Source organism: Acomys russatus, chromosome 16, assembly GCF_903995435.1.
Source record: "Acomys russatus chromosome 16, mAcoRus1.1, whole genome shotgun sequence".
Lineage (NCBI taxonomy): Eukaryota > Metazoa > Chordata > Mammalia > Rodentia > Muridae > Acomys > Acomys russatus.
The window spans coordinates 31,204,567-31,225,729 of NC_067152.1; the positions used below are offsets into that span (position 1 = coordinate 31,204,567).

General features: G+C 44.3%; 1 protein-coding gene across 1 annotated transcript; it reads left to right on the top strand.

The window, feature by feature from the left end:
- The first annotated feature begins 447 nt into the window (after positions 1-447).
- Positions 448-19,536, top strand: Efcab3 (EF-hand calcium binding domain 3). Its single transcript, XM_051158865.1, has 9 exons — positions 448-515; positions 3,289-3,365; positions 6,107-6,250; positions 8,552-8,623; positions 10,060-10,180; positions 12,764-12,945; positions 13,084-13,268; positions 16,277-16,399; positions 19,205-19,536. The coding sequence occupies exons 1-9, from the start codon at positions 448-450 to the stop codon at positions 19,529-19,531; spliced, it is 1,299 nt and encodes a 432-aa protein (XP_051014822.1). The 3' UTR covers positions 19,532-19,536.
- Positions 19,537-21,163: the final 1,627 nt, after the last annotated feature.

The following is a 21,163-nucleotide window of genomic DNA, read 5'->3' on the forward strand; positions in this document are numbered from 1 at the left end:
TAGAACTGAAGACAAAGAAATTTGGCTTCTGTATCTTGGCACAGTAAAAGGCCCTTTCCACGCAGCCCTCCAGTTTTGTTTATAATGTTAGCTTGAATTTACATATAATGCCATTATTTTTGAAATCCTAGGTTTTTAGTCCCAGGCCTTGAGCTGGAAAATAATGCAAAGAAATGAATGTATAAGCTGATATGGTGGCACATGCCTGCAGTTCTAGTCCTGGGAAGATTCAGGCAGGAAGGACTGAGTTCTGGGCCAGCTGGACTACAAAGAGGCACTGTCTCAAAAAAAAAAAAAAAAAAAAAAAAAAAGAAAGAAAGAAAGAAAGAAAAAAAAGAAAAGAAAAAAGAAAGGAAGGAAGGAAAGACAAATGAATTGATGGATGGACGGACCTGTGAATTGATCCTTTATTGTATCTTCTGAATTCCAGACGGAGTCGCTGGCCATATGGCAGTTTCGAGAATTAAAACAACACTGAAGCTGAAGCCCCTAAAAACACCTGTTTTTTACAAGAGGTAGGTAATAAAGTATGAGCAGATTATACAATAGTGTTCAGGTGATGAATATATAAATTACACTGCAGAGACTATGATGAGACAAGTTACAATATTCTGTTCTGTTGTAAATTTACTTCAAACATCTGAATTAAAGAGTTTGATATGGCTGGCCATAGTGGCCTTTTGTCCCAGCACTCAGGAGACAGAGGCAGGAGGATCTCTGTGAGTTCCAGGCCAGCCTGGTCTACAGAGAGAGTTCCAGAAAAACCAGGGCTACATGGAAAAAATGTCAGAGGACAGCTTGTAGGAGTCTGTTCTCCTCCTCCACTTGGTGGGTCCCCAGGAATCAAACTCAGATCCTCAGCCTTGACTGCGAGCACCTTCCCACTGAGCCATCATTGTCTTTTGGGAAGATTTTTTTTTTTTTTTTAATAAAAAGAGAAAATGGCCAGGCGTGGTGGTGCACCCCTTTAATCCCAGCACTTGGGAGGCAGAGGCAAGTGGATTGCTGTGAGTTTGAGGCCAGCCTGGTCTACAAAGACAGTCCGGGACAGCCAAGGCTACACAGAGAAACCTTGTCTCGAAAAACCAAAAAAAAATTTAAAAAAAGAAAAAGAAAAAATGAGTGTTCTTTTTTACTGGAAAAGCAGAATTCTTCCCATTCTCACAAATGAAATCTAGTAAACTAATCATGCACACACCACTGCCACATACCAGAGAGACTCTCCAGTTAGTAGCAATGCTTTTCTCAGTCGGCTGCCAGCAAACCCTAACAAAGAAGCACTAAAAGAAAAATACATATATGTGATCAGTAGGCAGGAAACACCCTCCTCTCTCTCAACTGCGTGTTCTCTTTGCCACTTGGAGAGAGATTCAGCTTTACCACTGCTAAAGCATTGTATCTCTAATGTCTTTGTTTCCTTTTGTTTGAGACAGAGTTTCTCTGTGTAGCCTTGGCCGTCCTGGACTCACTTTGTAGACCAGGCTGGCCTCAAACTCATAGTGATCTCCCTGCCTCTGCCACACAAGTGCTGGGATTAAAGGCGTGCGCCACCACGCCCAACTTTGTCTTTTTTTTTTTTCCCAGAGCTGAGGACTGAACCCAGGGCCTTGCACTTGCTAGGCAAGCACTCTACCAACGAGCTAAATCTCCAGCCCCAATTTCTGACATTTTTAAAGAAAGAAGTAGGAAAATAACCTCACAGCATCCAAACCCTTGTTGCCACTTTGGCAATGAAAATGGCCCAACAAAGACTTAAGACAACAGGCCAAGGGGACCATGCGCCAAGGGGATCCCCCACAGTAGGAGGGACCGGTTAGTCTCAACCAGAATGGCCCATGCTCCTTTGAAGCATAATAAAATGGACATTCTCCAGGGCTTAGTCCATGATGAAGTTTTAAATGCTTCCATGGATTTGAGGGCAGGAGTGGGGGGAGGGATGAGGCGGCAGCGATTTAACAAAAATATTCTTCTTCTTCCTGGCCTGCTTCTTTGGGGTTTGAGGACGTCATATTTCTGTGTCTGCTTACATCTTTTCCATCGTACAAAAATAAACCATTTCTATTTAGAAATGCAGCATATATATATATATGACAAATGCAACCTGAGTGAGAACAAAGCTGAGTCTGCAGGATGACAAGTTAGGTGATAAACACAAAAAGAAGAAACCGCGTTAATAAAAGCAGAGAAAATAAGAGAAGCTAGACGCGATTTCACGCCGGAAACTTGAGAACAGTGCATCTTCAGGCCGAATCCCTTCCTTCTGTCCCAGGCAGCTCTGAAATGAGTTGAATCTAATACTCCAGAGGGCAGTAAAATCATATTGATTACATTCTTTAACCACAGTATTTATTATTCCTTCTAGGTTTTTTTTGCTTTATTATGTACTTCTTGTAAAACCACAAAACCTGGGGCTGGAGAGATGGCTCAGCAGTTAAGAGCACCGACTGCTCTTCCCGAGGACCCAGGTTCAGTCCCCAGCACCCACATGGTGGCTCAGAGCTGTCTAACTCCAGTTCCAGGAGACCTGATGCCCCTAGTGACCGGGCACCGGGCACACACATGGCACACAGACACACACGCAGGCAAGACACGCATACTTTTGTTTATATTATAATCATATATGTAATTATATTCTTCTTAAATGTCTTAATAAAAATAAAACCACAAAAATAAGAGAGCCTATATTTTTAGACGTTTGTTATTAGTGTCAAAACTAAAGACATTTAAAGTAAATGTATGAGAGTTGGGTGCAGCGGCACATGACTGTAATCCCAGCATTCAGGAAGATGGAAGCCAGAGATCGGGAGTTCAGAGTCATCCTTGGCTCGACGGCGAGTTTGAGCTCATTCGAGGCCACATGGGGGGCCCTGTTTTAAAAAGCCCTTTTGATTATTTAGGTAAATTTGCCGTTAAGTTATACTTAATTAAAAGGGATTACATTTCACCTGCCATATTAGAAGCAAAACCAGTTGTGGGGGCGGGGGAGTAGTATTCATAAATGATTGCAGATTTACACAAGGCAACACGCAGGTATTCATATTTTCCCTCCTTTTCCAGATTTGACTCCCATGAGACGTAAAGTTATCCAGAGTTCCAAACTTTCCAGAAATATAGGGTGGGCTACAGCCACCCTCATCTTCTCAGGCAGATAGGCAGATGTTGGCATGTGGCAGGTCTGCTTGTGCACTGTGACCCTGGGCACACGGCAATGCTGTCGCCATTTTAATAGGCAAATCTCAAAGGCTTCACACCTGTGTTAAATCTGCCTCTTTTCGTGTCTCTCCTCAGAGATAGAGACTTACGAGGATCTTTTCCAGGCTACCTACAACACAGAGGATCGAAGCTGAGCCCTGCACAACTGGAAGGTAATAAAAATCATCTTAAACATTAAAACCTAACAACAGCCTTCCATACACCTGCAGACCTCTGTTGAATTCATTTTTGAGACAGGATCTTACTCTTTTTTTGTTTTTCAAGACAAGGTCTCTGTGTAGCTTTGGCTGTCCTAGACTCACTTTGTAGACCAGGCTGGCCTCGAACTCACAAAGATTCGCCTGCCTCTGCTTCCAGAGTGCTGGGATTAAAGGCGTGCGCCACCATACCTGGCACGATCTTGCTCTTACAGCCAAGGCTGGCCTGGAACTCAGTGTATCCCTGGCTGGTCTAGAATCCATACACTCCTCTCTCTGTCTCCCAAGTGCTAGAACTGAAGGCATGTGCCATGGCATCCAGCTAGCTCCCATACCGATCTTTCTCTGAAGCACACATGAGATTTCAAGGAGTATCTGTACTATCCTATCACTTAAGAGAGAGGAAGAAATTATCCTATCATGTAAGAAGGAGAGAAACAAACTTTTCAAATAGTTTATTTAATTTTATTTTATGTGCATTGGTGTGAGGTGTCAGATCCCCTGGAACAGGAGTTACAGACAGGTGTGATCTGTCATGTGGGTGCTAGGAATTGAACCTGGGTCCTGTGGAAGAGCAGCCAGGGTTCTTAACTGCTGAGCCATCTCTGCAGCCCAGAAATAAACTTTTAACCAGGCGTGATGGTACACACCTATAACTCTGGAAGCTGATGTTTAGTTCAAAGCCAGATTGACCTGTATATCAAGACATTTCTAAAAATAAAAAATAAACTATTTGCTAGATTGAAGAGGGATTACTTTCAAGTTGACATCTCTCAAGAATTTAATCACTCAGCCAGGCAGTGGTGGTGCACACCTTTAACCCCAGCACTCAGGAGGCAGAGGCAAGAGGATCTCTGGGTTCCAGGCCAGCCTGGTCTACAGAGTGAGCTCCAGGACAGCCAGGGCTACACAGAGAAACCCTGTCTCAAAAAACGAAAAACTAAACAGTCTTGGCCAAATATTCTTATCCAGATAACTTGTGAGAGTAGTAAACAGCAAATCCAAGGCAACATATTAATCCGCTAATTGAACAGTATAAAAACAAAGTGCCAGGGCTGGCCAGGTGGTAAGACATGTCTCTAATCTCAACATTAAGGAGGCAGGGGCAAGAGGGTCACAAGTTTGAGGACAGCCTGGTCTACATAATGTCTGATAGGCCACATCAGTTTTGTTTTCAAAAGACAAAAATAAGATGGGTGCAATGGTGCACACCTGTAATCCCAGCACTCAGAGAGACAGAGGCAGGCACATCCCTGTGAGTTCGAAGCCAGCCTGGTCTAAAACAAAACCAACAAACACAAAACAAAACTGCATGATCCATTGAATACCTCAGTTCTATTCTTGCTCCCAAATAACTTTGCTTCCTACTTACCTTCACAAAATTGAATGGAATTTCCAAAGATGTCCCTCTTTGTGTCTATGGCTCAGAGTCTACACCGCACCCTTTGTGTGGACTGTGTGTGTGCCGTGTGGAGCACACTGGCCGGACAAACGTGCTCTATCCTTCTCCGCCTTCTTCCTTTGAGACAGTCTTTCATCGGACATGGACTCCCTGTTTTTCAGTGGCTGTCTAACAAACACCAGCAATCCCCCTGTCTCTGCTCCTTACCAGACACAGGGGTTACATAATGCTTTTATGTGGGTGCTAGGGTCCTTAGCTTGCACAGAAAGTGTCTTATTCACTGAGCTGTCTCCCCATCCCCTATTTTCTACTACTTTTTTGAATAATTTGAAAAAATTAGATGTATCATATTTACCCTAAAATAAAATAAACATCAATGAGTCTATACTGGTAGAAATAAATAAGGAAGCTAGTATCCGTGAGGTCCTAGGTTCCACCTCCAGTATTGTAAAAACAATGAAAACTAAGGATAATTAAATATTTAACACAAAGTGGAGATAAATGGCCAGGTAATGGCAATAAAGAGGAAATAGATAATATAAAATTTTGTTTTCTTGATACGCAGGGTCTGATGCAGCCTGGTCTGGCCTCAAACTCACTATGTAGTCAAGGCTGGCCTTGAACACCTAATCTTTCTGCCTCTATACTTGAGTGCTTGGATAGTAGGCATGCACCACCATGCCTGGCTCCACATTTGATTTCTCTACCACTTACTACTTGTTCTATTTGATTCTATAATTTTTATTTTATTCTAGTTCAAATCCCAAGAGAAGACTCTGTCTGTCTTTTGAAAAAAATCTATTATTCATTTTCTCTCCATGTTTTTTCAGAACAAATCTTCAATTGGCTACGTGATCTCTCCTAGTCCTGTTTAGCATATACATTTCTCCCTCCCCTTCCCTGCCCCCACTTTTGAGACAGTCTTGCGCTATCACCCAGGCTGACCTCGACATTACTGTTTAGCCTAATTGGGCCACAGATCATCAGATAACACACACACACACACACACACACACACACACACACACACACACACCTTCCAAGTGCTGGAATTATAGACAGGCGCTCCTGTACCTGACTGTGTTTGTTTGTTTGTTTGTTTGTTTTCAAGACAGGGTTTCTCTGTGTAGCCCTGGCTGTCCTGAACTCACTTTGTAGACTAGGCTGGCCTCGAACTCATAGCAATTGGCCTGCCTCTACCTCCCCAAGTGCTGGGATTACAGGTGTATGCCACCATGCCTGGCTTGTTTCATCTTAAATGACTGTCTTGACTAACGTAATTCCATTTCCACAGCCTTCCGTAATGCTTACAACTTCTTCACCAAGGATAAAAGTGGCTGTATTGACTCACATGGCTTGATGTGCACATTAGCTAAACTGGGGATGAATCTAAACACGTATGATATCTTTAATGAATTGAAATGTGCTGATCTTGACAGTGAGTATTTTGATTATTATCTTCTCATAAAAATACTTTTATGAATCTATAACTCTTATTTATTAAAAATATATCTCTAAACAACAATAAGGTATCTTTTGCCCAATCTATATTTCATTTTCCATGGTTTCAATTAATTGTGTCAACTGTGATCCAAAAATATTAGTATTTGTCTAAACTCTCTCAAGGGAAAAAAAGAGCACAATGATATAATGTTCTGTAATAGTATATTGTTGAGTCTGGTCATGGTGGCACACACCTTTAATCACAGCACTCAGGTGGCAGAGGCAGGAGGATCTCTGTGAGTTCCAGGCCAGGGTGGGCTACATAGAGAAACCCCTGTCTTAACACACACACATAATATATATATGTATATATATATATATATAATTATTTTGTTATTGTTACTGCTAATCTCTCACTATGCCTAATTTATCAGATAAAGTTAATCACAGATATATATTTGTGGAAAAGCATAGGGGATGCAGGGATCGATACTATGCAGGGTTTGTACATTTTTGGTTTGGTTTTTGGTTGGTTTGGTGGTTGCTGATTTGTTTGTTTACTGAAACAAGTTCTCATTCTGCAGCCCAGACTGTCCTGGACCTCAGTGTGTAGCTCACAGCCTGCCATCTGGCCAAAGGCTAGGATTGTAGGCGTGAGTCACCACACTCCGCTCTCGCCACGGTTTGAAGGCTTGCAAGTCTTGAAATGTAACTTAATATCCCCTGTGGACAAGGGGCCTACTGTAGCTGTGTGTGTTTCTTTTTTTTTTTTTTAAGGGTATCAAAGAGGGAGATGTATGAGCTAAAATAATATAATAATAATAATAATAATAATAATAATAATAATAATAATAATAATAATAATTTCTTGAGAAAATTTCTGTGTGTGAAATGTTATTTGTTATGATGCTCATTTTAGAGGGTGCTTTAAAGTAACTAAGAGATACAAAGGCATAAGCAGCTTCACAAATGGCCAAACCCCAAGAAAACCCAAGCCCACTGCTTCCCTGTGAAGAGCAACAATCCGAAGCCCCCTCTATCCCAAGCCCTCTAGATTTTATATCCCAGAGACATTTTGTTAGTATTTTAAAGCATATAGGTCGTAGAACTTGCTTGTTTTCCTGCTTAGGGGCCATTCACTGTTAGTATCTTGCCTTGGTTTTTTGAAACAGGGTCTTACTGCATCCTAGGCTGGCCTCTAACTTGCTGTGTAGCAGAGGCTACCTGCCTCTGTCTTTCCAGTACTATGGCATGTGCCTGGAGTCCTAGCTAAGATGTTGTGTAGGAAATATTTTCAGAATATTATTTCTTCTTGCCTCTCATTACCCAACTGTCAGTGAATCAAGGCCACCAAATAACTAAAGTTATGGCTTGTCTCCACTAACTCTGCCAAGTCGTTTTATTCTGTCATAGCACATACACACATACACACGCACACACGCACACACGCACACACGCACACACGCACATACACACATACACACATACTTCTTGTAGTACATACTGTCTCATTTTGTTTTGTTTTGTTTTGTCTTTTCAAGACACAGTTTCTCTACATAGTCCTGGCTGTCCTACAGCTCGCTTTGTAAGCCAGCCTACCCTCAAACTCAACGTCCACCTGCCTCTGCCTCCCAAGTCCTGAGATGAAAGGCAAGTGCCACCATCACCTAGAAGCTATCTTTTAATTTTAGAAGCAATAGGGTGCCAGAGAGGGAGACATGTGAATAAATTCCTTGGGAAAGATGACAATCTCTGCCAAAGGACAGTCGCAGCTAACAGCCTATGCTGAATGCTTACACCTTGCAATTGCTTCTGTTGGCTACAGGAGACCAGTACAGTTATTGTAAGATCAAGTTATGAAGACTAATGTAAATAAGAAAATTATAAGTTCAAGACCAGCATGGCTACATAGGGAGGCACTACCAAAATAATCTCTTTAGAGAGGACAGAAAGGAAACCAGAGTTTACCTGAGCATCTTTCCAGCCCCAAATATGCTGATTTTAAGTGCTAGGTAGCTTGGGGTACTTCTGATTTTATACTTAAAATACATTAAATAACTAATATGTATCCTAGCTCAGCATAGTAGCAGACATATGTAATATCAGTAAACCAAAAACTAAGACAGAAGAATTGTAAGTTTTCAGCCAGTCTAGGCTATACATAACAATCTCACCCTCCCGCCCTCTCCCTCCCACCCTCTCTTCTTCCCCCCTCCTTAATCTACAAGTTATGTATTTAATATAATATATAAATGTTTGGAGACATTCTTGTTCTGAACTCATACTCCTCTTGCAGGGGACGGTAAGATCAACTTCTCAGATTTTATCAAGGTGCTGACAGATAAGAAACTCTTTATCAAGGCTGTGGGTAAGTAGAATTACTTTGAGGACAGCTGGTAGCCCTCCACACTGCACAGAAAACGCTGTCCCTAAGCCCTCTAGTCAAATGAATCCAGAAGGTAGTGTGCAGGATGCGATATTTCTTTGCACTGCTCCTACAAAATAATATCAAACAAACTGATAGTATCAGAATCGCAGCTTAAATACATCAGGCAGCTCCGTCCTGCAGGGGCACTGCTTTGTCTCCAGTGAGGACAAAGGGAAGTGACAAATGTGGAAACTTTAGTTTTTCTTTTCCCTTTAATTTTTTTAAATTTATTTTTATTTTATGTGTAGGGGTACCTTGCCTTATATGTCTGTGTCAGATCACCTGGAACTAGAATTATAGAGGGTTATTGTTATTAGTAGCCATGGGTGCTGGGGACAGAACCCAGGCCCTCTGGAAAAGTAAGCAGTGCTCTTAACTTCTAAGCCATCTCTACAGCCGCACTGTGTTCCTTGTATAGTATTTTAGTTCTTTAAACAACTTACTTATACTTATTTTCTGTGCATTGGTGTTTTGCCTGCATGTGAGGGTGCTGGATCCCCCAGAACTGAAGTTACAGACAGTTGTGGGCTGCCATGTGGGTGCTGGGGATTGAACCCTGGTCCTTAAAAGAGCAGCCTATCTTCACGACCTCTGAGCCATCCCTCCAGGCCCGTGTTTTCGTTCTTAACCAAGTACATGCACTACTTCTAAAAGCATTCCTCTTACCAAATAAGTAAATAAATAATATAACAACTTTTTCTAGTGCTCAGAAAATGTACTGCTTCCATACACTGATGAAGCCTCTGCCCCAGTGCGCGGCTGGGAGGCTAGAGAGCAGGCCCTCACCTGTGGTGATCAGTGCTGTGCATACCCAAACTGCCGTCACTCCCTCATGCTCTGTTTCTGAATGTTAGCAGGCTGCCTTGGAAAGTCTAGCCTTTATTCATATCATTTTTTTCTAGGATTCCAGATCTCAAACCCCATATGTGGCTTTGAACGCGTGCCCATCCTTAAGCTATAGACTGTCTTCAAGATAAAGAAAACCTGGTGCTAGCAAACACTGTGACGGGAGTGGGAGTTTCTCTGCAAACTAGAGATATTTACTAAGTCCCTTCCATAGAAGAATAAGACAGTCGTCTTCAACATATTATGCATACAGATGCCAAAAGTTCTGCTCTTTACTGAGAAGTCACTGAACTATGATCTCTGTCTGCTCCATAATCAAAATAGCCTTTCTACCAAACAGAACATATTCTTAATATTTTACTGTATTTCTAATCTCTGGTTTCAAATGTAAGATTGTATATTATAAATTATACATTTGATATTCATGTTATAAATTCTCAGTAAATTTTTAATAGGTGGCTTTCTCAAAAAACATTTTGATATCTCCCTCTCTCTCTCCCCCCCTCCTTTCCCTTCTGTCTCCTCTACAGTTCCAGAAAAGAAAATGTGTTTAGATTTTGCTAACAACCCAGGGATCTTATTGTTTGAAATCCTTTCAAAACTCGTGGAGACTTCAGCCCTGCACAGAAAGGATATTATCGAGATAGTGAGGTAAGTGTCATGGCGCAGGTGAGAGCAGCCTGCCCAGAAGCACTCGCTGAGGCTGTGTCACAACATCCTACGCCACAGAAGGCTACATGCCACAACACTCTTGCCTGCTTCTCACACCATCCCAAGGCTCCACAGTAAGCATAAGACATCCAAAAAAACAAAAACAAAACAAAACCTTTAGCCATCCATAGCCCAAGACAGAGCTTGCTGGTGCACAAGCCAGCCCTTTCCTTTGCTTCTCAGTCTGTTTCCTCACCTACCAAGTGTCTTAAAGGCATTGTGCAGAAGAGCACAGTGCTCGGCGGTTAAATGGTACAATGAGCATTATTTCTTTTTTTTTTTTTTTTAAGATTTAATTATTATGTAGACAGTATGCATCAGATCACATTATAGGTGGTTGTGAGCCACCACGTGGTTGCTGGGAATTGAACTCAGGACCTCTGGAAGAGCAGTCAGTGCTCTTAACCTCTGAGCCATCTCTCCAGCCCCAAGCATTACTTCTTATACTGTAGAAATAAAGAGAATAAAGATGTGCAAATTGTCTTAATATAGTCCTCACTGAAGGAGTCCTTTCTGTCACCTGCATTTCACAAACAAAAAGCTGAGGAAGCAGATCGCCGGCGCTGAGTGCTGGTGTTAGCGAAGTGACCCCCCCTCGTCCCCCGGCACAGCCTCCCACCCCTCCTAAGCAGACCGGGAAATTGGACTGTGGTTGCTGTTTATTTGGTTATCTTATGAGGTTGTTCTTTACTTGTTGAAATTTTTCCAAGTCCCAGGAAATAGAGACCCAAGATCCAGGAAGCCAGTAAGACACTTACTAGATTAAGTGGGGAAAGCAATCTTCGCTAAGGCATGCTGGGGCCAAACAATCAAAATACAAGAAACCAGACATGGTGGCGAATGCTTCTAGCCCAGCACTCAGGAGGTAAAGGCAGGTGGATCTCTGTGAGTTCGAGGCCAGCCTGGTCTAAATAACAAGTTCCAGAACAGCCAGGGCTACACAGAGAGACCCTCTCTCAAAAATAGGTAGGTGGATGGATGGATAGATAGATAGATAGATAGATAGATAGATAGATAGATAGATCAAAAAGTTCTAAGGAAAAATACTTATTTATATATAAAGACAACCCTATTACTTCTCTCCAGAAATCTGACAAGCCAAGAGAGAATAGAATGATTTGTTCCAAGTGTGGAAAGAGGAATTCTACACCCAGAAAGGCTATCCTTCAGAAACTAAGCAGAAGGAAGGGTGCTCTGAGACAAGCCCTGAAGGAATACATGGCCACCAGACCTAACAATTGTGTGCAGTGCCTGGGACCCACATGCTGGAAGGAATTAACTCCTACAAGTTGTCCTCTGACCCACATACCTAAGCACACTAGTGTGAATGTGCACACGTGTGTGCATACACACACAAACGCATTAAATTAATGAATGTAACAATGTCAAAATTATAAAAAGAAAAAATATATAAAAAGAGGCCAAGATGGTCATTATATAAATGATAAAGGAATCAGTTTAACCAGAGGAAATAGCAGCTGGGGCTGGGGCTCAGCGTCTGGGGGACTGGGCTGGCTGGCATGCACAGCGGCCTGGGTTCAGTCCTCCGCAGTGGAGAAGCTGATCATAAACTTTCCAAAGTAAAATTAAGAAGAGGAAACAGTCCTGGTTGTGTAGCTCAGTGGTACAGTGCTTACCTAACATGCACAAAGGCTAGGATTTGAACTCAGAACATACAAAACACTCAAAATGGTACAAATGACCATGTCTTCATAGGCAGGCATGGTGGCTCATGCTATGATCCTACCACTGTGTAGTTTGACGCAGGAGGGGCACCGTGAACTCAAGGCCAGCCTGAGTACAAAGTGAGGCCCTGTCTCAAAAAAAGAAAAAAAAACCCTGCATTTTAAAAACCCAACACAGCACTACCGTCTATACACAGTTGCCTTCAGTGGTGGAGCCACTAGTAAGGAGCCCGTGGCCTTGTAAATAACACCTCACCCAGGACCCTGTGAGCAGCACTAACAATACTGTTGAGTTTTCAAGAGGGAAAGAAAGAGGGGAGGAAGGTACGGATGAGAGGAGGGAGGAGAGGAAAGACAGAGAGGAAACGAGGATGCAAAAGCTTAGGAGGAGGGGAAGGGAGGGAAGGAGAAAAGGGAGGGAAGGAGAAAGGAAGCAAATGAAAATACAAAAGAAAAGAGTCATGATAGAAGAGGGACCAAAATAGAGGGAGAAGGGGGTTCTGGGGGAGCCAGAAGGGAACAGGAGAAGGTAACAGAGTAAATATAATAAAATACATATAATGTATGAAATTGCCAAAATGAAAACTATTTATCATTGTGTATAATCAACATATGCTAATAAAAAGTTGTAAATAGAGTTAAAGTAAACTTTATAGACATTATTAACTTGCAGTTTGATTTTCTTCTTCTTCTTCTTCTTCTTCTTCTTCTTTTTCTTCTTCTTCTTCTTCTTTTTCTTCTTGTTCTTCTTCTTTTTCTTCTTCTTTTTTTTTTTCTTTTTTTTTTTCCTAATAGTTCTTTATATTCACTCCTGAATTACTTGGATTTTCTTTTAAAGCTATTTCCGAAGAAAATTCCAGGAAACCAGCTCAGAAATGCTGTGGAGTCCATATGGAAAAAGGGGCTTAAAGGCAGACATATGCAGTCCTCCGCGCTCAAGCACTGCTGCCTTCGCCAACTCTGCCAGGATCTCAATAATGAAAGAAAGAGATTTGTATAAGTTTCTTGAAGTACTCAAGCGTAAGAGCCACATTCCTTCTACCCTGTCACACACTGACGCGCGTGCAGCCAGCTGCTGAGGACAGATGAGAGCGCACTGCACGTGCTACATGATCGTCATTGTTTGTAATTTCGACATTTTTGTTTCTTTCTTTATAGAGTGTGATCTCCGTTCGGATAGCCCATACTCAAAAATACCTGTCTTTCCGTTGTTTCCTGACGTGGATGGGGTGGTGATGGGAAAGCCGTTCAAAGACTTACAGAAGTTAGAGATGCTGAGGAAAAAGGAGCCCCTTAATTTCTTTGAAGATTACTTTTTCAATAAAAGAGACTGGAAAACACAGGTGAGATAGAATCTATCGTAATCGCTGATTTAAATCTTCCAATTGTAAGACCCCGCCCCCCCCAACTCAACAAGACTAAAAGCATGGTTTCATTACAAACGTTGGGCGGTGTTTTGGGGGGACTGCAGTTGTTTTGAGGTGTTTGTTTGGGTTTGGATTGGGAGTTTGGAGACAAGGTGTCATGTAGCCCAGACTGGCCTCAAACTTGCTCTGAAGCCAACAAAGACTTTGAACTCTGAGGTATTAACTATTTCAACAAAATAGTTCGATTTACCAAAAACAGCAAACCTATGGATGAAGAAAATAAGAACAATAACAGAGGAAACATGGTTCGTTCTCATGATCCAACCCCGAGGAAGCCGAAGCGGAAAGATAGCCATGGGCTCAAGGCTAGCCTGGGCTACATAGTGATTTTCAGGACTGAGCTACAGAGTAATATCCTGCCTTTACAAAAACAAAACAAAACAGAACACTAAACAGTCCCACATCAGCCCGGCAGTGGTGGCACACGCCTTTAATCCCAGCACTTGGGAGGCAGACGCAGGCGATCACTGTGAGTTCGAGGCCAGCCTGGTCTACAAAGTGAGTCTAGGACAGCCAAGATAACACAGAAACCCTGTCTAGAAAAAAAAAAGTCTCAGATCCACTTCTATCACTCTCCCACCAACTCATCAGGCAGAAGATGTATTGTGAACTCTGTCAGCCCACTCCAGGTTGGCCAGACACCATGGGATGGAAGGACCAAGCCCACATCAGTGGAGCGATGGCGGGAGGCACCACCCTGTCTCCCACTAGAGCCTTGCCCATGAGCCCACCTTTACCTCCTCGCCCTGCGTCACACTCGGTTGCCTCTACTCTATTCGCCGGTACATGCTTCACTGTCATGAACTATAAAGTCTCCGTGTGCCCAGGACACTCATGCTTCCAAACACGCCGAGAACATTCTGGCCTTACTCCCAAGTTTTCCGTAAGCCTCCCAGTGGGGACGGCAGGACGGAATTTACCTGGAACAGAGCCTGGTATCCAGGCCTTGTGCTTTACGCCTGTAATGCCAGCAGTGGGAGGCAGGAGAACGGCCATGAATTCAAGGCCAACCTAGGCTGCACAATGAGTTCCAGGCCAGCCAGGTTGTACAATAAGACCCTGTCTTAAAAAACCAAGCAAACAAGGCAGAGCCTGACTTACAAGAGATTCCATACTCTTTGTTTGTGTTTGGTTTTGTATTGGTGATGGAGCCTACATACTAATTAAACACTTTACCACTGAGCTACACTCCATCCCCTTTGGATAAAAGAGAACTGTAGTGCAGTTTATCTATTGGGTGCACATATTCTGCCAGATCATCGCCTTAGCAGCAACGGCATCAATGACTTCCTACGTAGTCTTCTTGCTTCTGCTGTGTTCCTTCCTGATTTATTCTCAGTCTATTAACAGCAGCCCAAACAGCTCTGTTAAAATTAACTGGAATCCTCCTGCCGAGCCTTTGCTTTTAAAAATATTTATTTACTTATTTTATACAAATGAATGATCTGTCTTCACACTCAGCAGAAGAGAAATATCAGATCTCATTATGGATGGTTGTGAGCTACCATGTGGGTGCTGGGAATTGAACTCAGGACTTCTGCAAGAGTAGTCAGTGCTCTTAACCACTGAGCCATCCCTCCAGCCCCAACTGAGCGCTTTTCAGATAGCTCAGAGAAAAAAATAATCCCACTACCCAGGAAACTGAGGCAGAGAGGTCACATATTCAAAGACAACTTGCCAGTCAGCACTCGGGAGGCAGAAGCAGGCTGAAGTCTGTGAGTTTGAGGCCAGCATGGTCTGTGGAGTGAGTCCAGGACAGTCGGAGCTACACAGAGAGACCCTGTCTCACAAACAAAAATAGTGGCGGGAACTAACATCATTCCTGTGGCCTCTGCATGGCTGCATGGCACAGATGCACAGGCATGCAAACATGCAGATACACAGACGTGCAAACATGCACAGATATACAGACATACAAACATGCATGGATGCACAGACATGCAAACATGCAGAGATACACAGACATGCAGACATGCAGATACACAGACATGCAAACATGCACAGATACACAGACATGCAGACATGCACAGATACACAGACATGCAGACACGCAGATACACAGACATGCAGACATGCACACAGTCAATCAAAACAATCAATGTAATTTTAAAACAAGTTTTACAGACATCCCAGAGCAAACTATATAAAGAACACAGGAGAGACTTTTGGTGCTGGAAACAGACAAGACTCACATGGGAGAAAAAGGGACGGGTCAGAGGATGGAGAAATCACAACATGGCGAGAAGAGTGAAGAGAATGCATACTGGGTAGCTTTGGAGAGGCCAGGTCAGCAGCTGACAGTGTTGGAGAGTGTCCGTGGAGAGAAGGAATGCCAAGAAGATCAGGCAATGAGCGTATCCAAAGAAATCAAGCAGTATATTTACCTAACTTCCCCCTAGCATTGTTCAACAGCCCAGCAACAGGAAAAACAAACGCTGCTTCCTGTGGGAAGTCTGGGCCAGGATGGAGTTGGCTCCCCTACCCTCCTTATCCGTTCTGCACACGAACCATCTGGTCAGTGTTTGCTTTGTAAGGAGGCTGCACCGTCATTATTTCAGTGGGTTTAATAAATGCCTCTTTGCACATGTACCGTGCTGGGTGCTCCAGTGCAACTGACAGTTTAGCGACAATCCACTCATAAATAAATTCTGGTTTTGTTTTTCTGAAATAGTGTCACACTGTAGTCCAGGCTTGCTGGGAACTCACATCGCTTTTCTTGCTGCAGGTTCCCATGCATGCACCATTATGCCCAATTTCATACTAATAACCCCCCATTAGTGTGTCTTTTTATAATTAACGCCTAAACTTGTTAGCATACAGAGTAATGGGTCTCATGATGACATTTCACACATATGCATAATTATGTCTGTGTTAAATAATTCAAACTGAAATGTATTAACTAATTGTTTTTAATGTGCTTCAAGGCTTCGAATGTGAAACCTCTCAAGTCTGCCTCGGGCTACTCAGATGACATCCTGGCCATTGACCACCTATTCAAGAAAAAGCAGCACTGGACAGTATCTGACGCGGCTGCTATCAAACAGCACGTGAGTGCTTGGTGTCAGGCGCCTTGCCCAGACTGCACTGTCAAAGAGAGTTTCTCCTGGGAAAACTCTACCTCCGGAAACAAACTAAAATCCCCACTCTACATTATAGTAAGACAAGACGAGCTGTAGTGAGCCCAGAACTCACAGGAGCTAGCTCTGGAGGGCTCAGGAAAGAGGACAGGACCAGCCACAGACCTACAAGGACTGATAGTGTAATTTGTAAAAATGAAGGGCGTAGAAGCCTCAAGAGCAAGAGACCAGCATCAGACACAGCAGGGAGGCGGCACGGAGTAAATCCATCCCAGGCCTTATATATGCGTGGGATTAGGAAGAAGTTAGGCCACAAAAGTAAACAGTAGAAGTTGAGGTCAAAGGTGCATTCTGAGCCAGGTGTGGTAGCGCAGGCCTTTAATACCAGCACTAGGGAGGCAGAGGCAGGCAGATCTCTGTGAGTTCCAGGCTAGCCTGGTCTACAAAGTGAATCTAGGACAGCTAAGGCTACACCTTGTCTTGTGGCGTGCTGGGGGGGAGGCAGGGGGGTGGGAGGGAGGCGGCCGGGGGAAGTGCATTCTGGAGGCTCACTGGCGGTCCTCTCATGTGTGTGTGTACAAGTGTGTGAGCACTCGTGTGCTGGAGGGCAGCCTCAGCTCTTCCATTCCTTAGGTGTCTTTTGCTTTTTACAACAAGCATCGCGCCGTCAGTGCTTCTGCTCCCAGCTTCCTGCCCACGCTGCCAGTCTTCTCATAGCACGCACTCACACCCTCTCTGGCAAGTGTGTGTCCCTGGGTTCTGAGATTAGGTGACATTAGAGAGAGAGAGAACAAAATTCCTACTCTACGAAAGCTTCGGGTGAGGGTAAAGCCATGGCAAAGGAAGTGGGCAGTAGCAATGCACAGGCATGTGTGGAACGTCAGAACGCAAAACAGTGGGCAGCCGACTCCTGTCTCACTGTTAGCACATAAACATGCAGGTTAGTTCAGTCTCCCTGTGACTCAGTCACAGAACAGCAGGGCTCTCCATGTCAGGTGAAGGGAGCTAGGGGAAGCATCTCTGTTTAGCAGTAGCCACCTCTATATTAATAACTAACTGGCCCTGGCCTAGGCTTCTTTCCTGTGCCCTGGCCTTACCTCACTCCCCACCTGGTAAACGTGCCCCCCTCCATCCTAACTCTCATAACGCATCATGTTCAATGCGGCCCATGCTCACTTGTCATCTCCTCCATCAACCTGGCTCTCCCCAGAGGGTGCTGTATCTCAGTCATTAAAGCTAGAAAGCCAGGGGTCACCCTTAACGTGTGTGTGTGTGTGTGTGTGTGTGTGTGTGTGTGTGTGTGTGTGTGTGTTCTTACTCCTTCCCTCCACTAGTCACTAAATCTAACCCGACTCATTCTGGGCTGCTGCTTTCCAAGTGTATTCCCTACACCCTATGCCTGTTCTCTCTGCCTGAGTTGAGTCCTTCCATGAGAGTTGCCTGGACAACAGCCTCTCATCTGATAGCTTCAGTTCTACAGCTCTGCCCCTCCGGCCATCTTCCACTCAGCTAATGAATGACCTAACGTGAAGATCCAAACATGCCATTTTCCAGCTTAAAGAGAAATGCTTGTTTGAACCAGAGCTACAGCTCAGTGGTAACGTTCTTGCCTAGCACGGACAAGACCCTTGCTTTAATTCCCAGTTCTGGGTGCTAGGAAGGATGGGTACAGTAGATACTTCCAAGCAGCACCCCAGAGATGGAAGCAGGAGGATTACAAATTGGAGAGCAGCCTGGGCGGCATAGAAAAGTCAAGGCCAGCCTGGGTCACTGAGACTTCCCTTCCAGTTTTCTACTCTACACAATGGAGGGATTTATCCCACTTTCCTCAGCACCCGGCTCCCACAGCATGCCTTCTGCGAAGGGCTATCTTCCCCCACACGGATCCCCTCGCCTTCAGTTCCACCCCATCTCTACTCCTCCATCTCAAGTAAACCTGGACTCTCCAGCAACTCCAGCAGGCTCTGACCTTCCTGCCAAGTCCAGGATATTTGTTGTCTTTAAATACTTGTTTTTCTGGCCTCTTCCTCCTGGGACTCCTTCCCGCCACCCCTCCATCCTCCGCTTTAAAGTCCTTAAGGATTTGCTGAGCTCAGTGGCTTCTCTCAGCTGACTGAATCAGGTACGTATAAATGCTAACTTAACCTCATACTCCCCCTACCGATGCAGCTGTGACCGTGCCTTACATGGCCCCAGAGTTTCAAGTCTTCCTCAGTCTGGATGGCATGGCAGCGGCAGAAAGGAAAGAAGGAATTTTTTTTTCTTTTTTTAAGACAAGGACTTACTCTGTAGCCCTGGCTGTCCTAGAACTCACTATGTAGACCAGGCTGGCCTCAAACTCAGAGATCCATCTGCCTCTGCCTCCCAAGTACTAGGATTAGAGGTGTGTACCACTATACCCAGCTTTCAAGTGATACGTTTTGATTTCTACCAACTCCTAGCTCATAAGTCCCAGGCTACCCCATATGTAGTCTTAATGATTTTCATATGTGTAACTCTCTCTTTAAAAAAAAAAAAAGATTTACATATTTATTATGTATACAGTGCTCGGCCTGCATTTACACCTGCAGGCCAGAAGAGGGCATGATCATATTATAGATGGTTGTGAGCCACCATGTGGTTGCTGGGAATTGAACTCAGGACCTCTGGAAGACCAGTCAGTGCTCTTAACCGCTGAGCCATCTCTCCAGCCCCATATGTGTAAACTCTGGAGCCACCAATAATTACGGTTCATAAATCAAAGCCAGTGAGTTGATATCTGCCGTCTCGCTGCAGGTGAAGAGAGCCACAGACTCCTATAACTTAGGAATCGCCCTTGAGCACCGGAAGGAGATGCTGAATCTCTGGAGAAAGATCCGAGGGGACCTGATTGGGATCGAGAGCAGCAACGAGTCCTTTTACAACACCTTCTCCACCTACACGTGGTCCTGGAACGTCTGCCAGGAGCTGCTCTCCGCCAAGGACCTGCGGCTGCACGATGCCTACGTGAACAGGAGCTCCTCCAGCACCTCGGGACTGTCCTCCCCCTCAGACTTCAGCGAGTGCGACCTGGACGCAGGGAGGAAAGGGAAACGGAAAGGTTTCAGAGGGTTCCGGCAATGAAATGTCTACATTTTCTAAACAGCTCTTGGAGAACTGCTTTCCATAGGTATCAAGATTATGGCTTCTTGCTTTTTATCTACTATGTTCTTAGCAGGTGGAAATTCTGACATCTTTTGCATTCCGACCAGTAAAAACCTTTAAATCGTAGGATGGCTTTTCTTCCCGCGGTTTCTCTTTCTCAAGAGCTTTGCCAGTTTAGTTAGCCTTGTATTAGAACGAGTTGCTCTCGGCTACTCCCACTTGGCTTAAAACAGCCAAGACACCAGCAGAAAGGGGGGAAAAGTTGGCCTGGGTTCCTCAGGGCCCTCCAGGCAGGATGCATCTGAGTTTAGGGCGTCTGGAACTGAGATGGAGTTTTGAATGTTTGTGAAAGACACCACACTCAGAGGATGGCAGTTACGGAGAATATTGCCAGCACACCGTCTGCCTCCACTGTGAAGAACCTTTGAGAAATTTGGGGATTCCTAAGGCACACCTTTCACTTAGATTGCTCCTGCAAGTCACTGAGCTCATCCCATCCGGTACGTTAAAGACACACACAACTATATTGAGAATCTGTGACGGTATCGTAATGCTTTGTTTTGTGCTGTGTGTGCAAGTGTGCACATGTGTGAATGCACTTGGTTGTGTGTGTGGAGCATAGAGGTTGACATCAGGGTATCTTCCTCAATCACTCCCCTGCTTTGCTTTTTGAGGCAGGGTCTCTCACTAAACCTGGGCCTCACCATTTCTGCTAGACTCTGACCAGTGGGCCTCCAGAACCTGTTGCCACCTCAGTGCTGGGTTCATAGACACATGCCCCCGTACTCTCCACACGGTGTCACTGGCAGCTGGAACTCAGGTCCCTGAGCTTACACAGCAAGCTTTTCATGCTGGGATGTCATGATTTCTCTTGTGATAAAACTCAATCGTATAGAATTTGCTATCTTAAAATATTTAAGTGTGGGCCGGGCGTGGTGGCACATGCCTTTAATCCCAGCACTCAGGAGGCAGAGGCAGGCGGATCACTGTGAGTTCGAGGCCAGCCTGGTCTACAAAGTGAGTCCAGGACAGCCAAGGCTACACAGGGAAACCCTGTCTCAAAAACAAAAAAAAAGAATTCTATAAACATTAAATCCATTTCTCTGTGTGTATCTCTCTCTGTCTCTCTGTCTCTCCCTCTATCTCTCTATCTCTCTTTCCCTCTGTCTCTGTTGGAGGAGGGAAAAGAAGATGCATTCAACCCAACCTAGCCTCAGGCTTGATAAATAGACAATGATGGTCTTAAATTCCCTGATCCTCTTGGCTCTAAATCCTGAGTGTGGTTATGTGGTTATGTGGTGTTAGGTGTCAAAATCAGGGCTCCATGAATGCTGGGCAAGCACTGTGCCAACTGAGCCACACCTGAAATCCTCTTTGCCTCCCTCTCTCTGCAACCCTGGCTGACCTGGAACTCAATGTGGAGATGAAGCTGTTGTAGAGTCTGCAGCACTCTTCCTGCCCCCGTCTCCCAAGCGTTTGGGTGACAGCTGTGTGCCACCATGCCCAGATCTCGTGTGCAGTCTCATGTCAACTGATAAATGGAATCAACTATCTGCAAGAGTTTTCTGACACACTGGTTTGGAGGTGTGTTGTTAAGCCCACCCCAATCAC

What these genes read in the sequence shown, in the direction of transcription:
- Efcab3 (XM_051158865.1), top strand. Translation starts at nt 448, where the DNA reads ATGGCAGTTTCGAGAATTAAAACAACACTGAAGCTGAAGCCCCTAAAA. An exon ending in GATATTATCGAGATAGTGAG is followed by an intron (nt 10,181 to 12,763) that starts GTAAGTGTCATG and finishes TTTCTTTTAAAG; the next exon opens with CTATTTCCGAAGAAAATTCC. An exon ending in GTTTCTTGAAGTACTCAAGC is followed by an intron (nt 12,946 to 13,083) that starts GTAAGAGCCACA and finishes CTTTCTTTATAG; the next exon opens with AGTGTGATCTCCGTTCGGAT.